Here is a 16,985-nt window from a genome sequence, read left to right as displayed (position 1 = left end):
CTCTGTCTTCATCTCTCTCTGTATTTATCTCTCTCTGTCTGTCTCTGTCTGTCTTTATCTCTCTGTCTTTATCTCTCTCTGTCTTTATCTCTCTCTCTCCATCTCTCTCTGTCTTTATCTCTCTCTGTCTCTCTCTGTCTTCATCTCTCTCTGTCTTCATCTCTCTCTGTCTTCATCTCTCTCTGTCTGTCTCTCTCTGTCTTCATCTCTCTCTGTCTTCATCTCTCTCTGTCTTTATCTCTCTGTCTTCATCTCTCTCTGTATTTATCTCTCTCTGTCTGTCTCTCTCTCTCTCCATCTCTCTCTGTCTTTATCTCTCTCTGTCTTTATCTCTCTCTGTCTTTATCTCTCTGTCTTTATCTGTCTGTCTCTCTCTGTCTTCATCTCTCTCTGCATTTATCTCTCTCTGTCTTTATCTCTCTCTGTCTTCATCTCTCTCTCTCCATCTCTCTCTGTCTTTATCTCTTTCTGTCTTTATCTCTCTGTCTCTCTCTGTCTTCATCTCTCTCTGTCTTCATCTTTATCTGTCTGTCTCTCTCTGTCTTCATCTCTCTCTGTCTGTCTCTGTCTGTCTCTCTCTGTCTGTCTCTCTCTGTCTTCATCTCTCTCTGTCTTCATCTCTCTCTGTCTTTGTCTCTCTCTGTCTTCATCTCTCTCTGTATTTATCTCTCTCTGTCTGTCTCTCTCTCTCTCCATCTCTCTGTCTTTATCTCTCTCTGTCTTTATCTCTCTGTCTCTCTCTGTCTTCATCTCTCTCTGTCTGTCTCTGTCTTCATCTCTGTCTTCATCTCTCTCTGTCTTTATCTCTCTGTCTTTATATGTCTGTCTCTCTCTGTCTTCATCTCTCTCTGTCTGTCTCTGTCTTCATCTCTGTCTTCATCTCTCTCTGTCTTCATCTCTCTCTGTCTGTCTCTGTCTTCATCTCTCTCTGCATTTATCTCTCTCTGTCTTTCTCTCTCTGTCTTTCTCTCTCTGTCTTTATCTCTCTCTGTCTTTATCTCTCTCTCTCTTTATCTCTCTCTGTCTTTATCTCTCTCTCTCTTTATCTCTCTCTGTCTTCATCTCTCTCTCTCCATCTCTCTCTGTCTTTATCTCTCTGTCTTTATCTCTCTGTCTCTCTCTGTCTTCATCTCTCTCTCTCCATCTCTCTCTGTCTTCATCTCTCTCTGTCTCTCTCTCTCTGTCTTCATCTCTCTCTCTCTTCATCTCTCTCTGTCTTCATCTCTCTCTGTGTGTCTGTCTCGGTATGTCTCTGTCTCTCGGTGTCTCTTGTGTCTGACATAGTTGTGTAGATGCTATCTGTTGGAGTGTGTCCTCTGTGAGCTGACTGTGTGTGTAACTCTTGAGGCCACAGGAGAGAGATACCTTAATTGTCTTCTGCAGACAGACTGTTGGGCTGTCTTTACCAAAGACTTAAAAATACATTTCCCCCCCCAAACCCTCAACAACCGTCCAGATACCTCCTTTCAAATGGTCATCTTATATTCTCTATTCAGTGGTCAGTTCAACATCTATTTGAGAATGTTAAGGAGAACATTGGTTTGGTTTTGCTGTAAGGTCAACTGCCTTACTACTTATACGCTGTGTTACTGTCAACGTATGACAAGTTGATCAGCTTCTTCTCTCTTTCTTTATCTCTCTCTGCCTGTCTGTGTCTCTCTGTCTGTGCCCCTTCCCCAGGTCCAGGACATCTGTTTTAGCCAGGACAGTCGCTGGGTGGTGATCAGCACACTGCGTGGCACCTCCCACGTCTTTCCCATCAACCCCTACGGTGGTGCGCCTTGCGCCCGCACTCACATGTCCCCCCGTGTGGTCAACCGCATGTCCCGCTTCCAGAAGAGTGCAGGGCTGGAGGAGATAGAGAATGAACTGAACAGCAAGCAGGCTGGAGGAGGGAGATGCAGCCCCATCCCTGGGCTCTCCAGCAGTCCCTCGGGGTCCCCACTACACGGTAAGGATAGATGACACACACTCGTGCACACAGATGCACAGGCACCAAGCACAGAACTAATCCTCTTACTATTGCGCAGTACATAAAACCCCACAATACGCAGCATGTGTTATGACATGGCTATAGCTGATATGGTGGGTGTGGCAGCACACAGCTCTTCAGACAGCGGCGGCTCCACTTCCAGTAAGTGACAACAACCGCTGACTGGCTGTCACCTGAGTAGACCTTGTTCTGCTGGGGACTATGACCCGTCTGTTACAGCCTTGGTCCTGTTGGTCAAACACCCCTAGAGCCGCCTGGCTGGCACACACACACACACTATACACACTACCACCGACGCGTGGGCACACACACCCACTCATACACAAACAAACACCCATTGACATATACTCATCATTAAGTTCACATGTAAAAATCACAGTTCAGGGTCGAGGCTGTTTGCAGATCTTCTCAGTTTGCCCTCCCTCCCTCCCTCTCACTCACTGTCAGGGCATCAGTCATCCATCTCTCTCCCACTCTCTGCAGCCGTGGCGCCCTGACTTCCCCTCTCCCTTCCTAGCCTATTGTTAGCCCCAGACACCCCCCCCCCCCCCGATTACTCAGTTTGTGTGGCTTCTCTCCCCCAGGCTCTGTATTAATGACCACTGTCAGATCACTTCCCCAACAATTAAAACAATGTCAGCAGGACGTTCAAGCCAGGCCAGAGTGACGTCAAGCCCAGGGAATGTACTGCCGCCACGGCTTGTCTCGTTCTGGATCTAGAGAGAAAAAGTGGAGAGAAGGAAGTGGAAAGGGATGGAGGAGAAAGAGGAAGAGGGAGAAATAAATTATGAACGAGAAGGAGAAAAAAATATGGAGGGAGAGCGAAGGAGTTCAGCTTTTGTAGCGGCAGTGAATGGAGGGAGAGGGGAGCAAGAGACTCATAAATCACACTCCATTTTCAAAGGAGGGCATTAGAGCCACCTGTCAACAATTAGTCTCTTCACTGGTGTGTGTGTGTGTGTGTGTGGGCCCCCAGGGATGGCAGACGGCTATATAAATGTTACAGCGTAAAGAAAGACTAAAATACCACTGTCTGAGGCCATAGGTTTTACGTTTTCAGGACTTTGATATTTACAGCGTATCTGTTCCTTTTTATGGACCTTGGGAGTCTGTGATAAAGTTTGCCAGGAATCTGGGGGCTTGGTTTTGGAGATGTCATTCTCTGCGTGGTGTTGGAGATGGTGTGTGAGTTTGTAGGGGGAAAGTCTAAATCTTCAACTACGACACACACACAGTGGCCATTTTAACATGTAAATCTTGGTGACAGAATTCAGAACATGGTCCGTTCTTACACCAAACTCCCCCAACTTTTTTTTTTACGCATACCAGCAAAGCCACTACTCAACAACACTAAACAATACATTAATTGCACTATAACGGTGACAAACGGTGCCCGCAAACTGTTACGGCCTACATAAAGCTGTCCTAAAAGCAGAGTTTTCTTTTCAGAACCATAGAGTGAATCCTTACCACCGCTACACCTGGCTATTCGTGGAGCCTTGTCTGGCAGTGAAACAGTTCATTCAGCCTCAATTACTGCCTTTGAAAAAAACATAGCTGATATGGATGACTTGCTTAAACAAATGTGGTTCCTACTGACAATTTAGATGTACAATTTGATTAAGACATTAAAGAGTGAGCTAGGAATGATGTAGTCAATATGACTGTTCAGCACTTTTGAAATGTACAGTGACAGAATTCAGAACATGGTCCGTTCTTACAGTATTCTCCCTGTACACCAAGTCAGAACCGAAGGATAAATAAAGGTGGCATATAAGCACACAGTGAATGCTCTTACAATATTCAATGATGACATTTCTCTAAAACAGGCTATAGGCTACATGTGCACCACCAAGTCAGAACAGTAGGCTTAAGGAGGGGGAAAGGGACCTAATTATTAGGGTGAAGCACATGGGCTACTAACAGCTTACTACACAACATACACTTAGTATTACTTTCTCAGCTACAGTATACATATCTCCCTGGCAAAATCCATCCTTTATGCAGCAGCGTACAATACATTTTTTGACCTTGTTGTGCCGTTCTTACTTGAACAGGAAGGTGGCGTGGCAGTCCTTCGTGGGCAAATTTTATTATCAAACTTTGTCATCAAAGTCTGGCATTCTCTGGATTTATAGTGCTTTCAAGACAACTGTGAACTCTGGGGGAAAAAAACAAGGTTGAATCATGACATCAGTGATCTTCAGGTCGGAGTTCTAGAAAGAAGCCCGAGTTCCCGACTTGGAATCACTATTTGGATGTTCAAAACGTATTTTCTCCAATCCGAGCTCGTTTCTTTGAGTTCCCAGTTGTCTTGAACTCACTGAAGTCTGAGATTTCTGAGTTCCAGTTGTTTTGAACGTGGCAGAAGCCATGCTGGATTGACATCATGGCCAATGTATTCAATCTTTTCTGGCCCATGCATGGTGTTGAATGTTAATCATTTTAAGCTTGGAAAAGAGTCCCTTAAACACAGACTTGGAACACACACACTCCACTGAAAAGCAGGCTGGTTCTTTTTATTGCTTTGTGTAAACCACTGATTCCTTCCGATTTCCAACTTGTTGTGTAATGTTTATATCCAATGGCCGATGAGCACCGATACGTTATCTGTAATTTCTCTTCATATGACAAGGATTGAAAAGGATTTTCCAGTAGATTGTCGACTTGATCATGATGACTGCTTTCTAGCTAAGATTTTGAAAGTATGATCTTGACATGATCAGTCCAATCAAGGCTACGGTAGATATAACGTGATTTGACGTCATTTTATCTGTGGCCAATGACCTTGAGCCTTCTTGGATGGGCATTTCTAATGTAACTCTATGGCAGCACCCAAGGGGCTTGAATTTGAGCTCTCACTGTAGATTTCGCGTTGACGTAGTGTCCCCATGAGTGACAAAATACTCAGCCAATCACGGGGCAACTAGAGAACATTACCAACCGATACCCTCAGTGTTTTCCTCAGGCTGCCCCACCATCACAGAAAGCACTGAGCTAGGCTGAAATATCATCATTTTGGAGCTGCCTTACTCAAAGTAAAAAAAGATGTATGTGGCTTTATTAACTCAAAGATTTTTTCACATTGTTTTCAAACTAATATGTGACATGTATTAATGCCAAAATAACATGCCAAACAGGCAAACAAACAGGTTGGGCTCAAAACAGGTGGGGCTCAGCCCCAACTGCCCTTAGTGACGGGCCGCCACTGGAGTCACACACTCCCTGATGTGTCACGTTGGTTCAGTTAATGTTTCTTATAGGCAGGCAACCCAATTCTGATCTGTTTTTCACTGATCAGATCACAATCAGATCACCTCTGGGGAAAAAAAGCTGATGTGAAAAGATCTGATGTGATTGGTCAAAAGACCAACTAGTGGAAAAAATATCAGAATTGGACTACCTGTGTACACACAGCCATAGAGGAGGAAAATTGTGTGTCCAGTATGACATTGTTCAACATGTCTTCTTTCGGTAAATTATTGACAGGGTCCTCACCCTGAGAACGGACTATACTCTAGGTCAGGGATCATCAACTAGATTCAGCCGCGGGCCAATTCTTTCTTGAGCGGATGGTCAGGGGGCCAGAACATATTTTTTTATATTCTTTAGACTCCAAATTGACCGCAAGAAGCCTAAACAGATAGAATATTTTAATAAAACATAATAATTTCAAATCTTGATTACATTTGGGGACTTTGTCTTGTGTAGGGTGCTGTCTTTCGGATGGGACGTTAAAATTCCATGCCTCTTATTGTAAGAGTAGGGGTGTTCACCCCGGTGTCCTGGCTAAATTCCCAACCTGGCCACATTACGTCATCCCCCTCATTCCTAATTGGCATATATGACTCCTTACCTCTCCATCTGATAGCTGATGGGTGGTGAGAGTTGTGTCACAGAAAAAGGTTGCCGCGCATCACTGAGATGGGTGCATCTCATTGATAGTGGATGACGTGAATTTCCCCCTACTATGTAAAGAGCTTTGAGTACTCCAGTTGGTAGAAAAGTGCTATATAAATCCAATAAATTATTATCAATTATTATTCATTATTATTATTTGTAACGATCACATATGTCTCTCTATTATAAGTGGGAATACTTCGGAACAGATTTCCAAAATGTAAATCACTTTGAGCTGATTTCCTGGTGTGTTTACAGTCTTTTATGCCCAACAATAACAATTCAACAAGCAAGCAAAATATACACTGCTCAAAAAAATTAAGGGAACACTAAAATAACACATCCTAGATCTGAAGATTTATGAATATGATGAAATATTCTTATAAAATATTTTTCTCTTTACATGGTTGAATGTACTGACAACAAAATCACACAAAAATTATCAATGGAAATCAAATTTATCAACCCATGGAGGTCTGGATTTGGAGTCACACTCAAAATTAAAGTGGAAAACCACACTACAGGCTGATCCAACTTTGATGTAATGTCCTTAAAACAAGTCAAAATGAGGCTCAGTAGTGTGTGTGGCCTCCACGTGCCTGTATGACCTCCCTACAACGCCTGGGCATGCTCCTGATAAGGTGGCGGATGGTCTCCTTAGGGATCTCCTCCCAGACCTGGACTAAAGCATCCGCCAACTCCTGGACAGTCTGTGGTGCAACGTGGCGTTGCTGGATGGAGCGAGACGTGATGTCCCAGATGTGCTCAATTGGATTCAGGTCTGGGGAACGGGCGGGCCAGTCCATAGCATCAATGCCTTCCTCTTGCAGGAACTGCTGACACACTCCAGCCACATGAGGTCTAGCATTGTCTTGCATTAGGAGGAAGCCAGGGCCAACCGCACCAGCATATGGTCTCACAAGGGGTCTGAGGATCTCATCTCGGTACCTAATGGCAGTCAGGCTACCTCTGGCGAGCACATGGAGGGCTGTGCGGCCCCCCAAAGAAATGCCACCCCACACCATGACTGACCCACCGCCAAACCGGTCATGTTGGAGGATGTTGCAGGCAGCAGAACGTTCTCCACGGCGTCTCCAGACTGTCACGTCTGTCACGTTCTCAGTGTGAACCTGCTTTCATCTTTGAAGAGCACAGGGCGCCAGTGGCGAATTTGCCAATCTTGGTGTTCTCTGGCAAATGCCAAACGTCCTGCACGGTGTTGGGCTGTAAGCACAACCCCCACCTGTGGACGTCGGGCCCTCATACCACCCTCATGGAGTCTGTTTCTGACCGTTTCATTGACATTTGTAGCCTGCTGGAGGTCATTTTGCAGGGCTCTGGCAGTGCTCCTCCTTGCACAAAGGCAGTGGTAGTGGTCCTGCTGCTGGGTTGTTGCCCTCCTACAGCCTCCTCCACGTCTCCTGATGTACTGGCCTGTCTCCTGGTAGCGCCTCCATGCTCTGGACACTACTCTGACAGACACAGCAAACCTTCTTGCCACAGCTCGCATTGATGTTCCATCCTGGATGAGCTGCACTACCTGAGCCACTTGTGTGGGTTGTAGACTCCGTCTCATGCTACCACTAGAGTGAAAGCACCACCAGCATTCGAAACTGACCAAAACATCAGCCAGGATGCATAGGAACTGAGAAGTGGTCTGTGGTCCCCACCTGCAGAACCACTCCTTTATTGGGGGTGTCTTGCTAAATGCCTATAATTTCCACCTGTTGTCTATTCCTTTTGCACAACAGCATGTGAAATGTATTGTCAATCAGTGTTGCTTCCTAAGTGGACAGTTTGATTTCACAGAAGTGTGATTGACTTGGAGTTACATTGTGTTGTTTAAGTGTTCCCTTTATTTTTTTGAGCAGTGTATATATTTTTTGCTCAGATAACATGGGGGGACAAATAAAACCACCCAGGGGCCAAATTCGACCCGCCAGTTGGGGAACTCTACTCTCTGTGTTAATGTAGCCCATGTGGACAGACGCTGGTTTGTGTAACATAAAAACAGCCCCTCCAGCATAACAGTTGTGAATGGCCGTATGGGATGGCTGTTTAACCTTAGTGGGTCTGTCTGTAGTGTAGTAAAGCAGGGTTGAGATGTTCCATCATGTATCCATTGCTACGTTTTGACCTGACCAGACCCGACTCCATGAACAAGTGATGTGCTTTACGACTTCAAATGCTTTTTCTATTGTCTGCATCCATCATTCGTACAGTAGACTTTAGAGCAGCCCTTAGTGACTGGTTGATCACGATCCACTAGTGGTACTCCAAGGCATTCCTAGTCGATCACCAAACATTTCTGTAAAAAAAGACAAAGATAAATCCTGGTGTTCCTATTATTTGAATTAGTTCCATACTTCTTCTTCTATGATAATATGGCGGTCCACAAACAAATGTTTCAGGTGCATGCCGCCACCTACTGTGCTTTAGTGTCTGGTCGATCACGGTTTACATTATTCATTTTGCGCTCTTTTCATTGATCATCTTTGAGATATTTTTACAACTTGATTGGAGTCCACCTGTTGTAAATTCAATTGATTGGACAGGCACACACCTGTCTATGTAAGGTCCCACAGTTAACAGTCCATGTCAGAGCAAAAACCAAGCCATGAGGTTGAAGGAATTGTCCATAGACCTCAGAGACAGGATTGTGTCTGTGGAAGGGTAACAAAATAATGTCTGCGTCATTGAACGTCCCCAAGAACACTGTGGCCTCCATCATTCTTAAATGGAAGAAGTTTGGAATCACCAGGACTCTTCCGAGAGCTGACCGCCCGGCCAAACTGAGCAATCGGGGAGGTATCATGCTGTTGGTATGTTTTTCGGCGGGCAGGTACTGGGAGACGTGTCAGGATTGATGTAAAGATGAACGTAGTAAAGTACAGTGAGATCCTTGATGAAAACCTGCTCCAGAGTGCTCAGGACCTCAAACTGAGGCAAAGGTTCACCTTCCAACAGTCTCTGAATGTCCTTGTATGAATGTCCCAGCCAGAGCCTGGACTTAAACCCAATCAAGCATAGCTGGAGAGACCTGAAAATAGATGTGTAGCGACGCACCCCGTCCAACCTGACAGAGGTTGAGAGGATCTGCAGAGAAGAATAGGATGAACTCCCTAAATACAGGTGTGCCAAGCTTGTAGTCATACCCAAATAGACTCAAGGCTGTAATTGCTGCCAAAGGTGCCAAAAGCACATTTTATGTCTATTAAAATAATATAAAGTTGATAAGAAATAGTGTAGACATTTTTAATGTTGTAAGTGACTATTGTAGCTAGAAACGTCTGATTTTGTATGGAATGTCTACATACAGAGGCCCATTATCAGCAACCATCACTCCTGTGTTCCAATGGCACATTGTGTTACCTAATCAAAGTTTATCATTTTAAAAGGCTAATTGATCATTAGAAAACCATTTTGCAATTATGTTAGCACAGCTGAAAACTGTTGTGTGATTAAAGAAGCAATACAACTGGCCACTTTTTAGACTAGTTGAGTATCTGGAGCATCAGCATGATTACAGGTTCAAAATGACCAGAAACAAAGAACTGCCGAAACTCGTCAGTCTATTCTTGTTCTGAGAAATGAAGGCTATTCCATGTGAGAAATTGCTAAGAAACTGAAGATCTCATAAAAACGCTGTTGAACAGCGCAAACTGGCCCTAATTCTACCAGAATAGAAAGAGGAGTGGGAGGCCCCGGTGCACAACGGAGCAAGAGGACAAATACATTAGTTTGAGGAAACAGACGCCTCACAAGTCCTCAACTGGCAGCTTCATTAAATAGTACCCGCAAAGCACCAGTCTCAACGTCAACAGTGAGGAAGTGACTCCGGGATTCTGGCAGAGTTGCAAAGAAAAACCCATCTCAGACTGGCCAATAAAAATAAAAGATTAAGATGGGCAAAAGAACACAAACACTGGACAGAGGAACTCTGCCTAGAAGGCCAGCATCCCGGAGTCGCCTCTTCACTGTTAAGACTGGTGTTTTGAGGGTACTATTTCATGAAGCTGCCAGTTGAGGACTTGTGAGGCGTCTGTTTCTCAAACTAAACACTCAAATGTACTTGTCCTCTTGCTCAGTTGTGCACCGGGGCCTCCCACTCCTCTTGCTATTCTGGTTAGCGACAGTTTGCGCTGTTCTGTGAAGGGAGTAGTATACAGTCGTGGCCAAACTTTTTGAGAATGACACATATTAATTTTCACAAAGTCTGCAGCCTCAGTTTGTATGACGGGAATTTGCAAGTTCTCCAGAATGTTATGGAGAGTGATCAGATGAATTTCAATTAATTGAGTCTCTCTGTGCCATGCAAATGAATTGAATCCCCAAAATATATTTCCACTGCATTTCAGCCCTGCCACAAAAGGACCAGCTAACATGTCAGTGATTCTCTCGTTAACACAGGTGTTGACGAGGACAAGGCTGAGGATCACTCTAACATGCTGATTGAGTTTGAATAACAGACTGGAAGCTTCAAAAGGAGGGTGGTGCTTGGAATCATTGTTCTTCCGCTATCAACCATGGTTACCTGCAAGGAAACACTTGCCGTCATCATTGCTTTGGACAAAAAGGGCTTCACAGGCAATGATATTGCTGCCAGTAAGATTGCACCTAAATCAACCATTTATCGGATCATCAAGAACTTCAAGGAGAGCGGTTCAATTGTTGGGAAGAAGGCTTCAGGGCACCCAAGAAAGTCCAGCAAGCGCCAGGACCGTCTCCTAAAGTTGATTCAGCTGCGGGATCGGGGCACCACCAGTACAGAGCTTGCTCAGGAATGGCAGCAGGCCGGCGTGAGTGAATCTGCACGCACAGTGAGGCAAAGACTTTTGGAGAATGCCCTGGTGTCAAGAAGGGCAGCAAAGAAGCCACTTCTCTCCAGGAAAACATCACGGACAGACTGATATTCTTCCAAAGGGCACAGGGATTGGACTGCTGAGGACTGGGGCAAAGTCATTTTGTCTGATGAATCCCCTTTCCAATTGTTTGGGGCATCCGGAAAAAGCTTGTCCGGAGAAGACAAGGTGAGCGCTACCATCAGTCCTGTGTCATGCCAACAATAAAGCATCCTGAGTGGGGTTTCTTCTCAGCCAAGGGAGTGGGCTCACTGACAATTTTGCCTAAGAACACAGCCATGAATAAAGAATGGTACCAACACATCCTCCGATAGCAACTTCTCCCAACCATCCAGGAACAGTTTGGTGACGAACAATGCCTTTTCCAGCTCCAGCATGATGGAGCACCTTGCCATTAGGCAAAAGTGATAACTAAGTGGCTCGGGGAACAAAACATCGATATTTTGGGTCCATGGCCAGGAAACTCCCCAGACCTTAATCCCATTGAGAACTTGTGTTCAATCCTCAAGAGGCGGGTGGACAAACAAAATCCCACAAATTCTGACAAACTCCAAGCATTGATTTATGCAAGAATGGGCTGCCATCAGTCAGGATGTGGCCTAGAAGTTAATTGACAGCATGCCAGTGCGGATTGCAGAGGTCTTGAAAAAGAAGGGTCTCAACACTGCAAATATTGACTCTGCATCAACTTCATGTAATTGTCAATTAAAGCCTTTGACACTTGCTTGTAATTATACTTCAGTATTCCATAGTAACATCTGACAAAAATATCTAATGACACTGCAGCAGACTTTGTGAAAATTAATATTTGTGTCATTCTCCAAACTTTTGGCCACGATTGTACAGTGTTGAACAATATCTTAATTTTCTTGGCAATTTCTCGCATGGAATAGCCTTCATTTCTCAGAACAAGAATAGACTAACGAGTTTCAGAAGAATGTTCTTAGTTTCTGGTCATTTTGAGCCTGTAATCGTACCCACAAATGTATTTATTTTTTATTTTATTTCACCTTTATTTAACCAGGTAGGCTAGTTGAGAACAAGTTCTCATTTACAACTGCGACCTGGCCAAGATAAAGCATAGCAGTGTGAACAGACAACACAGAGTTACACATGGAGTAAACAATTAACAAGTCAATAACACAGTAAAAAAAATAAAAAAAAAAGAGTCTATATACATTGTGTGCAAAAGGCATGAGGAGGTAGGCGAATAATTACAATTTTGCAGATTAACACTGGAGTGATAAATTATCAGATGGTCATGTACAGGTAGAGATACTGGTGTGCAAAAGAGCAGAAAAGTAAATAAATATAAACAGTATGGGAATGAGGTAGGTAAATTGGGTGGGCTATTTACCGATAGACTATGCACAGCTGCAGCGATCGGTTAGCTGCTCAGACAGCAGATGTTTGAAGTTGGTGAGGGAGATAAAAGTCTCCAACTTCAGCGATTTTTGCAATTCGTTCCAGTCACAGGCAGCAGAGAACTGGAACGAAAGGCGGCCAAATGAGGTGTTGGCTTTAGGGATGATCAGTGAGATACACCTGCTGGAGCGCGTGCTACGGGTGGGTGTTGCCATCGTGACCAGTGAACTGAGATAAGGCGGAGCTTTACCTAGCATGGACTTGTAGATGACCTGGAGCCAGTGGGTCTGGCGACGAATATGTAGCGAGGGCCAGCCGACTAGAGCATACAGGTCGCAGTGGTGGGTGGTATAAGGTGCTTTAGTAACAAAACGGATGGCACTGTGATAAACCGCATCCAGTTTGCTGAGTAGAGTATTGGAAGCTATCTTGTAGATGACATCGCTGAAGTCGAGGTTCGGTAGGATGGTCAGTTTTGTTTGGCGGCGTGAGTGAAGGAGGCTTTATTGCAGAATAGAAAGCCGACTCTAGATTTGATTTTAGATTGGAGATGTTTGATATGAGTCTGGAAGGAGAGTTTACAGCTAGCCAGACACCTAGGTACTTATAGATGTCCACATATTCTAGGTCGGAACCATCCAGGGTGGTGATGCTAGTCGGGCGTGCGGGTGCAGGCAGCGAACGGTTGAAAAGCATGCATTTGGTTTTACTAGCGTTTAAGAGCAGTTGGAGGCCACGGAAGGAGTGTTGTATGGCGTTGAAGCTCGTTTGGAGGTTAGATAGCACAGTGTCCAAGGAAGGGCCGGAAGTATACAGAATGGTGTCGTCTGCGTAAGGGTGGATCAGGGAATCGCCCGCAGCAAGAACAACAACATTGATATATACAGAGAAAAGAGTCGGCCCGAGAATTGAACCCTGTGGCACCCCCATAGAGACTGCCAGAGGACCGGACTACATGCCCTCCGATTTGACACACTGAACTATGTCTGCAAAGTAGTTGGTGAACCAGGCAAGGCAGTCATTAGAAAAACCGAGGCTACTGAGTCTGCCGATAAGAATATGGTGATTGACAGAGTCGAAAGCCTTGGCCAGGTCGATGAAGACGGCTGCACAGTACTGTCTTTTATCGATGGCGGTTATGATATCGTTTAGTACCTTGAGTGTGGCTGAGGTGAACCCGTGACCAGCTCGGAAACCAGATTGCACAGAGGAGAAGGTACGGTGGGATTCGAGATGGTCAGTGACCTGTTTGTTGACTTGGCTTTCGAAGACCTTAGATAGGCAGGGCAGGATGGATATAGGTCTGTAACAGTTTGGGTCCAGGGTGTCTCCCCCTTTGAAGAGGGGGATGACTGCGGCAGCTTTCCAATCCTTGGGGATCTCAGACGATATGAATGAGAGGTTGAACAGGCTGGTAATAGGGGTTGCGACAATGGCGGTGGATAGTTTCAGAAATAGAGGGTCCAGATTGTCGAGCCCAGCTGATTTGTATGGGTCCAGGTTTTGGAGAGGCTTGGGCGAGTAGCTGCGGGGGGGGGGGGGGGGGGGGGGCTGTTGGCCGAGGTTGGAGTGGCCAGGAGGAAGGCATGGCCAGCCGTTGAGAAATGCTTGTTGAAGTTTTCGATAATCATGGATTCATCGGTGGTGACCGTGTTACCTAGCCTCAGTGCAATGGACAGCTGGGAGGAGGTGCTCTTGTTCTCCATGGACTTTACAGTGTCCCATAACTTTTTGTAGTTAGAGCTACAGGATGCAAATTTCTGCCTGAAGAAGCTGGCCTTGGCTTTCCTGACTGACTGCGTGTATTGGTTCCTGACTTCCCTGAACAGTTGCATATCGCGGGGACTATTCGATGCTATTGCAGTCCGCCACGGGATGTTTTTGTGCTGGTTGAGGGCAGTCAGGTCTGGAGTGAACCAAGGGCTATATCTGTTCTTAGTTCTGCATTTTTTGAACGGAGCATGCTTATCTAAAATGGTGAGGAAGTTACTTTAAAAGAATGACCAGGCATCCTCAACTGACGGGATGAGGTCAATATCCTTCCAGGATACCCGGGCCAGGTCGATTAGAAAGGCCTGCTCACAGAAGTGTTTTAGGGAGCGTTTGACAGTGATGAGGGGTGGTCGTTTGACTGCGGATCCGTAGCGGGTACAGGCAATGAGGCAGTGATCGCTGAGATCCTGGTTGAAGACAGCGGAGGTGTATTTGGCGGGCCAGTTGGTCAGGATGACGTCTATGAGGGTGCCCTTGTTTACAGATTTAGGGTTGTACCTGGTGGTTCCTTGATGATTTGTGTGAGATTGAGGGCATCTAGCTTAGAGGACTTGTAGGACTGCCGGGTTGTTAAGCATATCCCAGTTTAGGTCACCTAACAGAACAAACTCTGAAGCTTGATGGGGGGTGATCAATTCACAAATGGTGTCCAGGGCACAGCTGAGAGGGCGGCAACAGCAGGCGGCAACAGTGAGAGACTTATTTCTGGAGAGAGTAATTTTTTGAATTAGTAGTTCGAACTGTTTGGGTATGGACCTGGAAAGTATGACATTACTTTGCAGGCTATCTCTGCAACTCCACCCCTTTGGCAGTTCTATCTTGACGGAAAATGTTATAGTTGGGTATGGAAATCTCAGAATTTTTGGTGGCCTTCCTAAGCCAGGATTCAGACACGGCAAGGACATCAGGGTTAGCTGAGTGTGCTAAAGCAGTGAGTAAAACAAACTTAGGGAGGAGGCTTCTGATGTTGGCATGCATGAAACCAAGGCTTTTTCGATCACAGAAGTCAATGAATGAAGGTGCCTGGGGACATGTGGAGGTAAACCCAGGCCCTGCATCACCCGCGGAACAGAGGAGGAGTAGTATGAGGGTGCGGCTAAGGCTATCAAAACTGGTTGCCTAGAGCGTTGGGGACAAAGAATAAAAGGAGCAGATTTCTGGGCATGGTAGAATATATTCAGGGCATAATGCGCAGACAGGGGTATGGTGGGGTGCGGGTACAGCGGAGGTAAGCCCAGGCACTGGGTGATGATAAGAGAGGTATCTCTGGACATGCTGGTTGTAATGGGTGAGGTCACTGCATGTGTGGGAGGTGGGACAAAGGAGGTATCAGAGGTATGAAGAGTGGAACTAGGGGCTCCATTGTAAACTAAAACAATGATAACTAACCTGAACAACAGTATACAAGGCATATTGACATTTGAGAGAGACATACAGTAATCGCAGGTGTTGATTGGGAGAGCTAGCTAAAACAGCAGGTGGAACAACAACAGCTAATCAGCTAGCACAACAACAGCAGGTAAAATGGTGTTGACTAGGCAGAGAGGGTCGGATTAACTACACACAGAGCCTGAGTGCGGCTGGGGCCGACAGATAAAAACATAAACAAACAGAATGGAGTACCGTGATTAATGGACAGTCCAGCAGGAATCAGCTATGTAGCAAAGTGATCAGTGTCCAGCAGGCATCAGCTATGTAGCCACAAATGTTGATGCTCCAGATACTCAAGAAGTCTAAAGAATGCCAGTTGTATTGCATTTTTAATCAGGACAACAGTTTTCAGCTGTGCTAACATAACTGCAAAAGAGTTTTCTAATGATCAATTAGCCTTTTTAAATGATAAACTCGGATTAGGTAACACAACGTGCCATTGGAACACTGGAGTGAAGGTTGCTGATAATGGGCCTGTGTACTTCTATGTAGATGCTCCATTAAAAGTCTGCCGTTTCCAGCTACAATAGTCATTTACAACATTAACAATGTCTACACTGTATTTCTGATCAATTTTATGTTTTTTTTTAATGGACACAAAATGTGCTTTTCTTTCGAAAACAAGGACATTTCTAACTGACCTCAAACTTTTGAACGGTGATGTTGGTTTTAGTAAATTGTTTCTAATTTATTTGAAAAATATAAATATACAGTACCAGTCAAAAGTTTGGACACATCTACTCATACAAGAGTTTTTCTTTATTTTACTATTTTCTACGTAGTAGAATAATAGTGAAGACATCAGAACTATGAAATAACACATGGAATCATGTAGTAACCAAAAAAGTGTTAAATCAAAATATATTTTTGATTCTTCAAAGTAGCCACCCTCTGCCTTGATGACAGCTTTGAACACTCTTGGTATTCTCTCAACCAGCTTCACCTGGAAAGCTTTTCCAAAAGTCTTGAAGGAGTTTCCACATATATGCTGAGCACTTGTTGGCTGCTTTTCCTTCACAATGTGGTCCAACTCATCCCAAACCATCTCAATTGGTTTGAGTTCAAGTGATTGTGGAGGCCAGGTCTTGTCTGACTCTCTCCTTCTCACTCTCCTTCTTGGTCAAATAGCCCTTACACAGCATGGAGGTGTGTTGGGTCATTGTCCTGTTGAAAAACTAATTATAGTCCCACTAAGTGCAAACCAGATGGGATGAAGTATTGCTGCAGAATGCTGTGGTAGCCATACTGATTAAGTGTGTCTTGAATTGTAAATAAAGCAGACAGTGTCACCAGTAAAGCACCTTCACACCTCATCCTCCATGCTGCACAGTGGGAACCACACATGTGGAGATCATAATTTTACTTCACTGCGTCTCACAAAGACACGGCGGTTAGAACCAAAAATCTTACATTTGGACTCATCAAACCAAAGGACAGATTTCCACCGGTCTGATGTCCATTGCTCGTGTTTCTTGGCCCAAGTAAGTTTCTTCTTCTTATTGGTGTCCTTTAGTAGTGGTTTCTTTGCAGCAATTTGACAATAAAGGCCTGATTCACGCACTCTCCTCTGAACAGTTGATGTTTCTGTTAGTTAAACTCTGTGATGCATTTATTTGGGCTGCAATTTCTGAGGCTGGTAACTCTAATGAACTTATCATCTG

At 44.9% G+C, this 16,985-nt stretch overlaps 1 protein-coding gene across 7 annotated transcripts in view; it reads left to right on the top strand.

Moving 5' to 3' along the window:
* LOC110507115 (breast carcinoma-amplified sequence 3) overlaps positions 1-16,985 on the top strand; it is a 353,145-nt gene that overhangs the window by 84,411 nt on the left and 251,749 nt on the right. For all 7 annotated transcript variants that reach the window (XM_036965503.1, XM_036965506.1, XM_036965504.1 and 4 more), the window contains exon 15: positions 1,681-1,951. In XM_036965503.1, coding sequence (XP_036821398.1) covers positions 1,681-1,951 — 271 coding nt within the window. The remainder of the gene's footprint in view (positions 1-1,680; positions 1,952-16,985) is intronic.

The sequence above is a fragment of the Oncorhynchus mykiss genome, chromosome 27 (genome assembly GCF_013265735.2).
Source record: "Oncorhynchus mykiss isolate Arlee chromosome 27, USDA_OmykA_1.1, whole genome shotgun sequence".
NCBI classification, from domain to species: Eukaryota; Metazoa; Chordata; class Actinopteri; order Salmoniformes; family Salmonidae; genus Oncorhynchus; species Oncorhynchus mykiss.
This window is presented reverse-complemented; position numbering and strand designations above follow the sequence as displayed.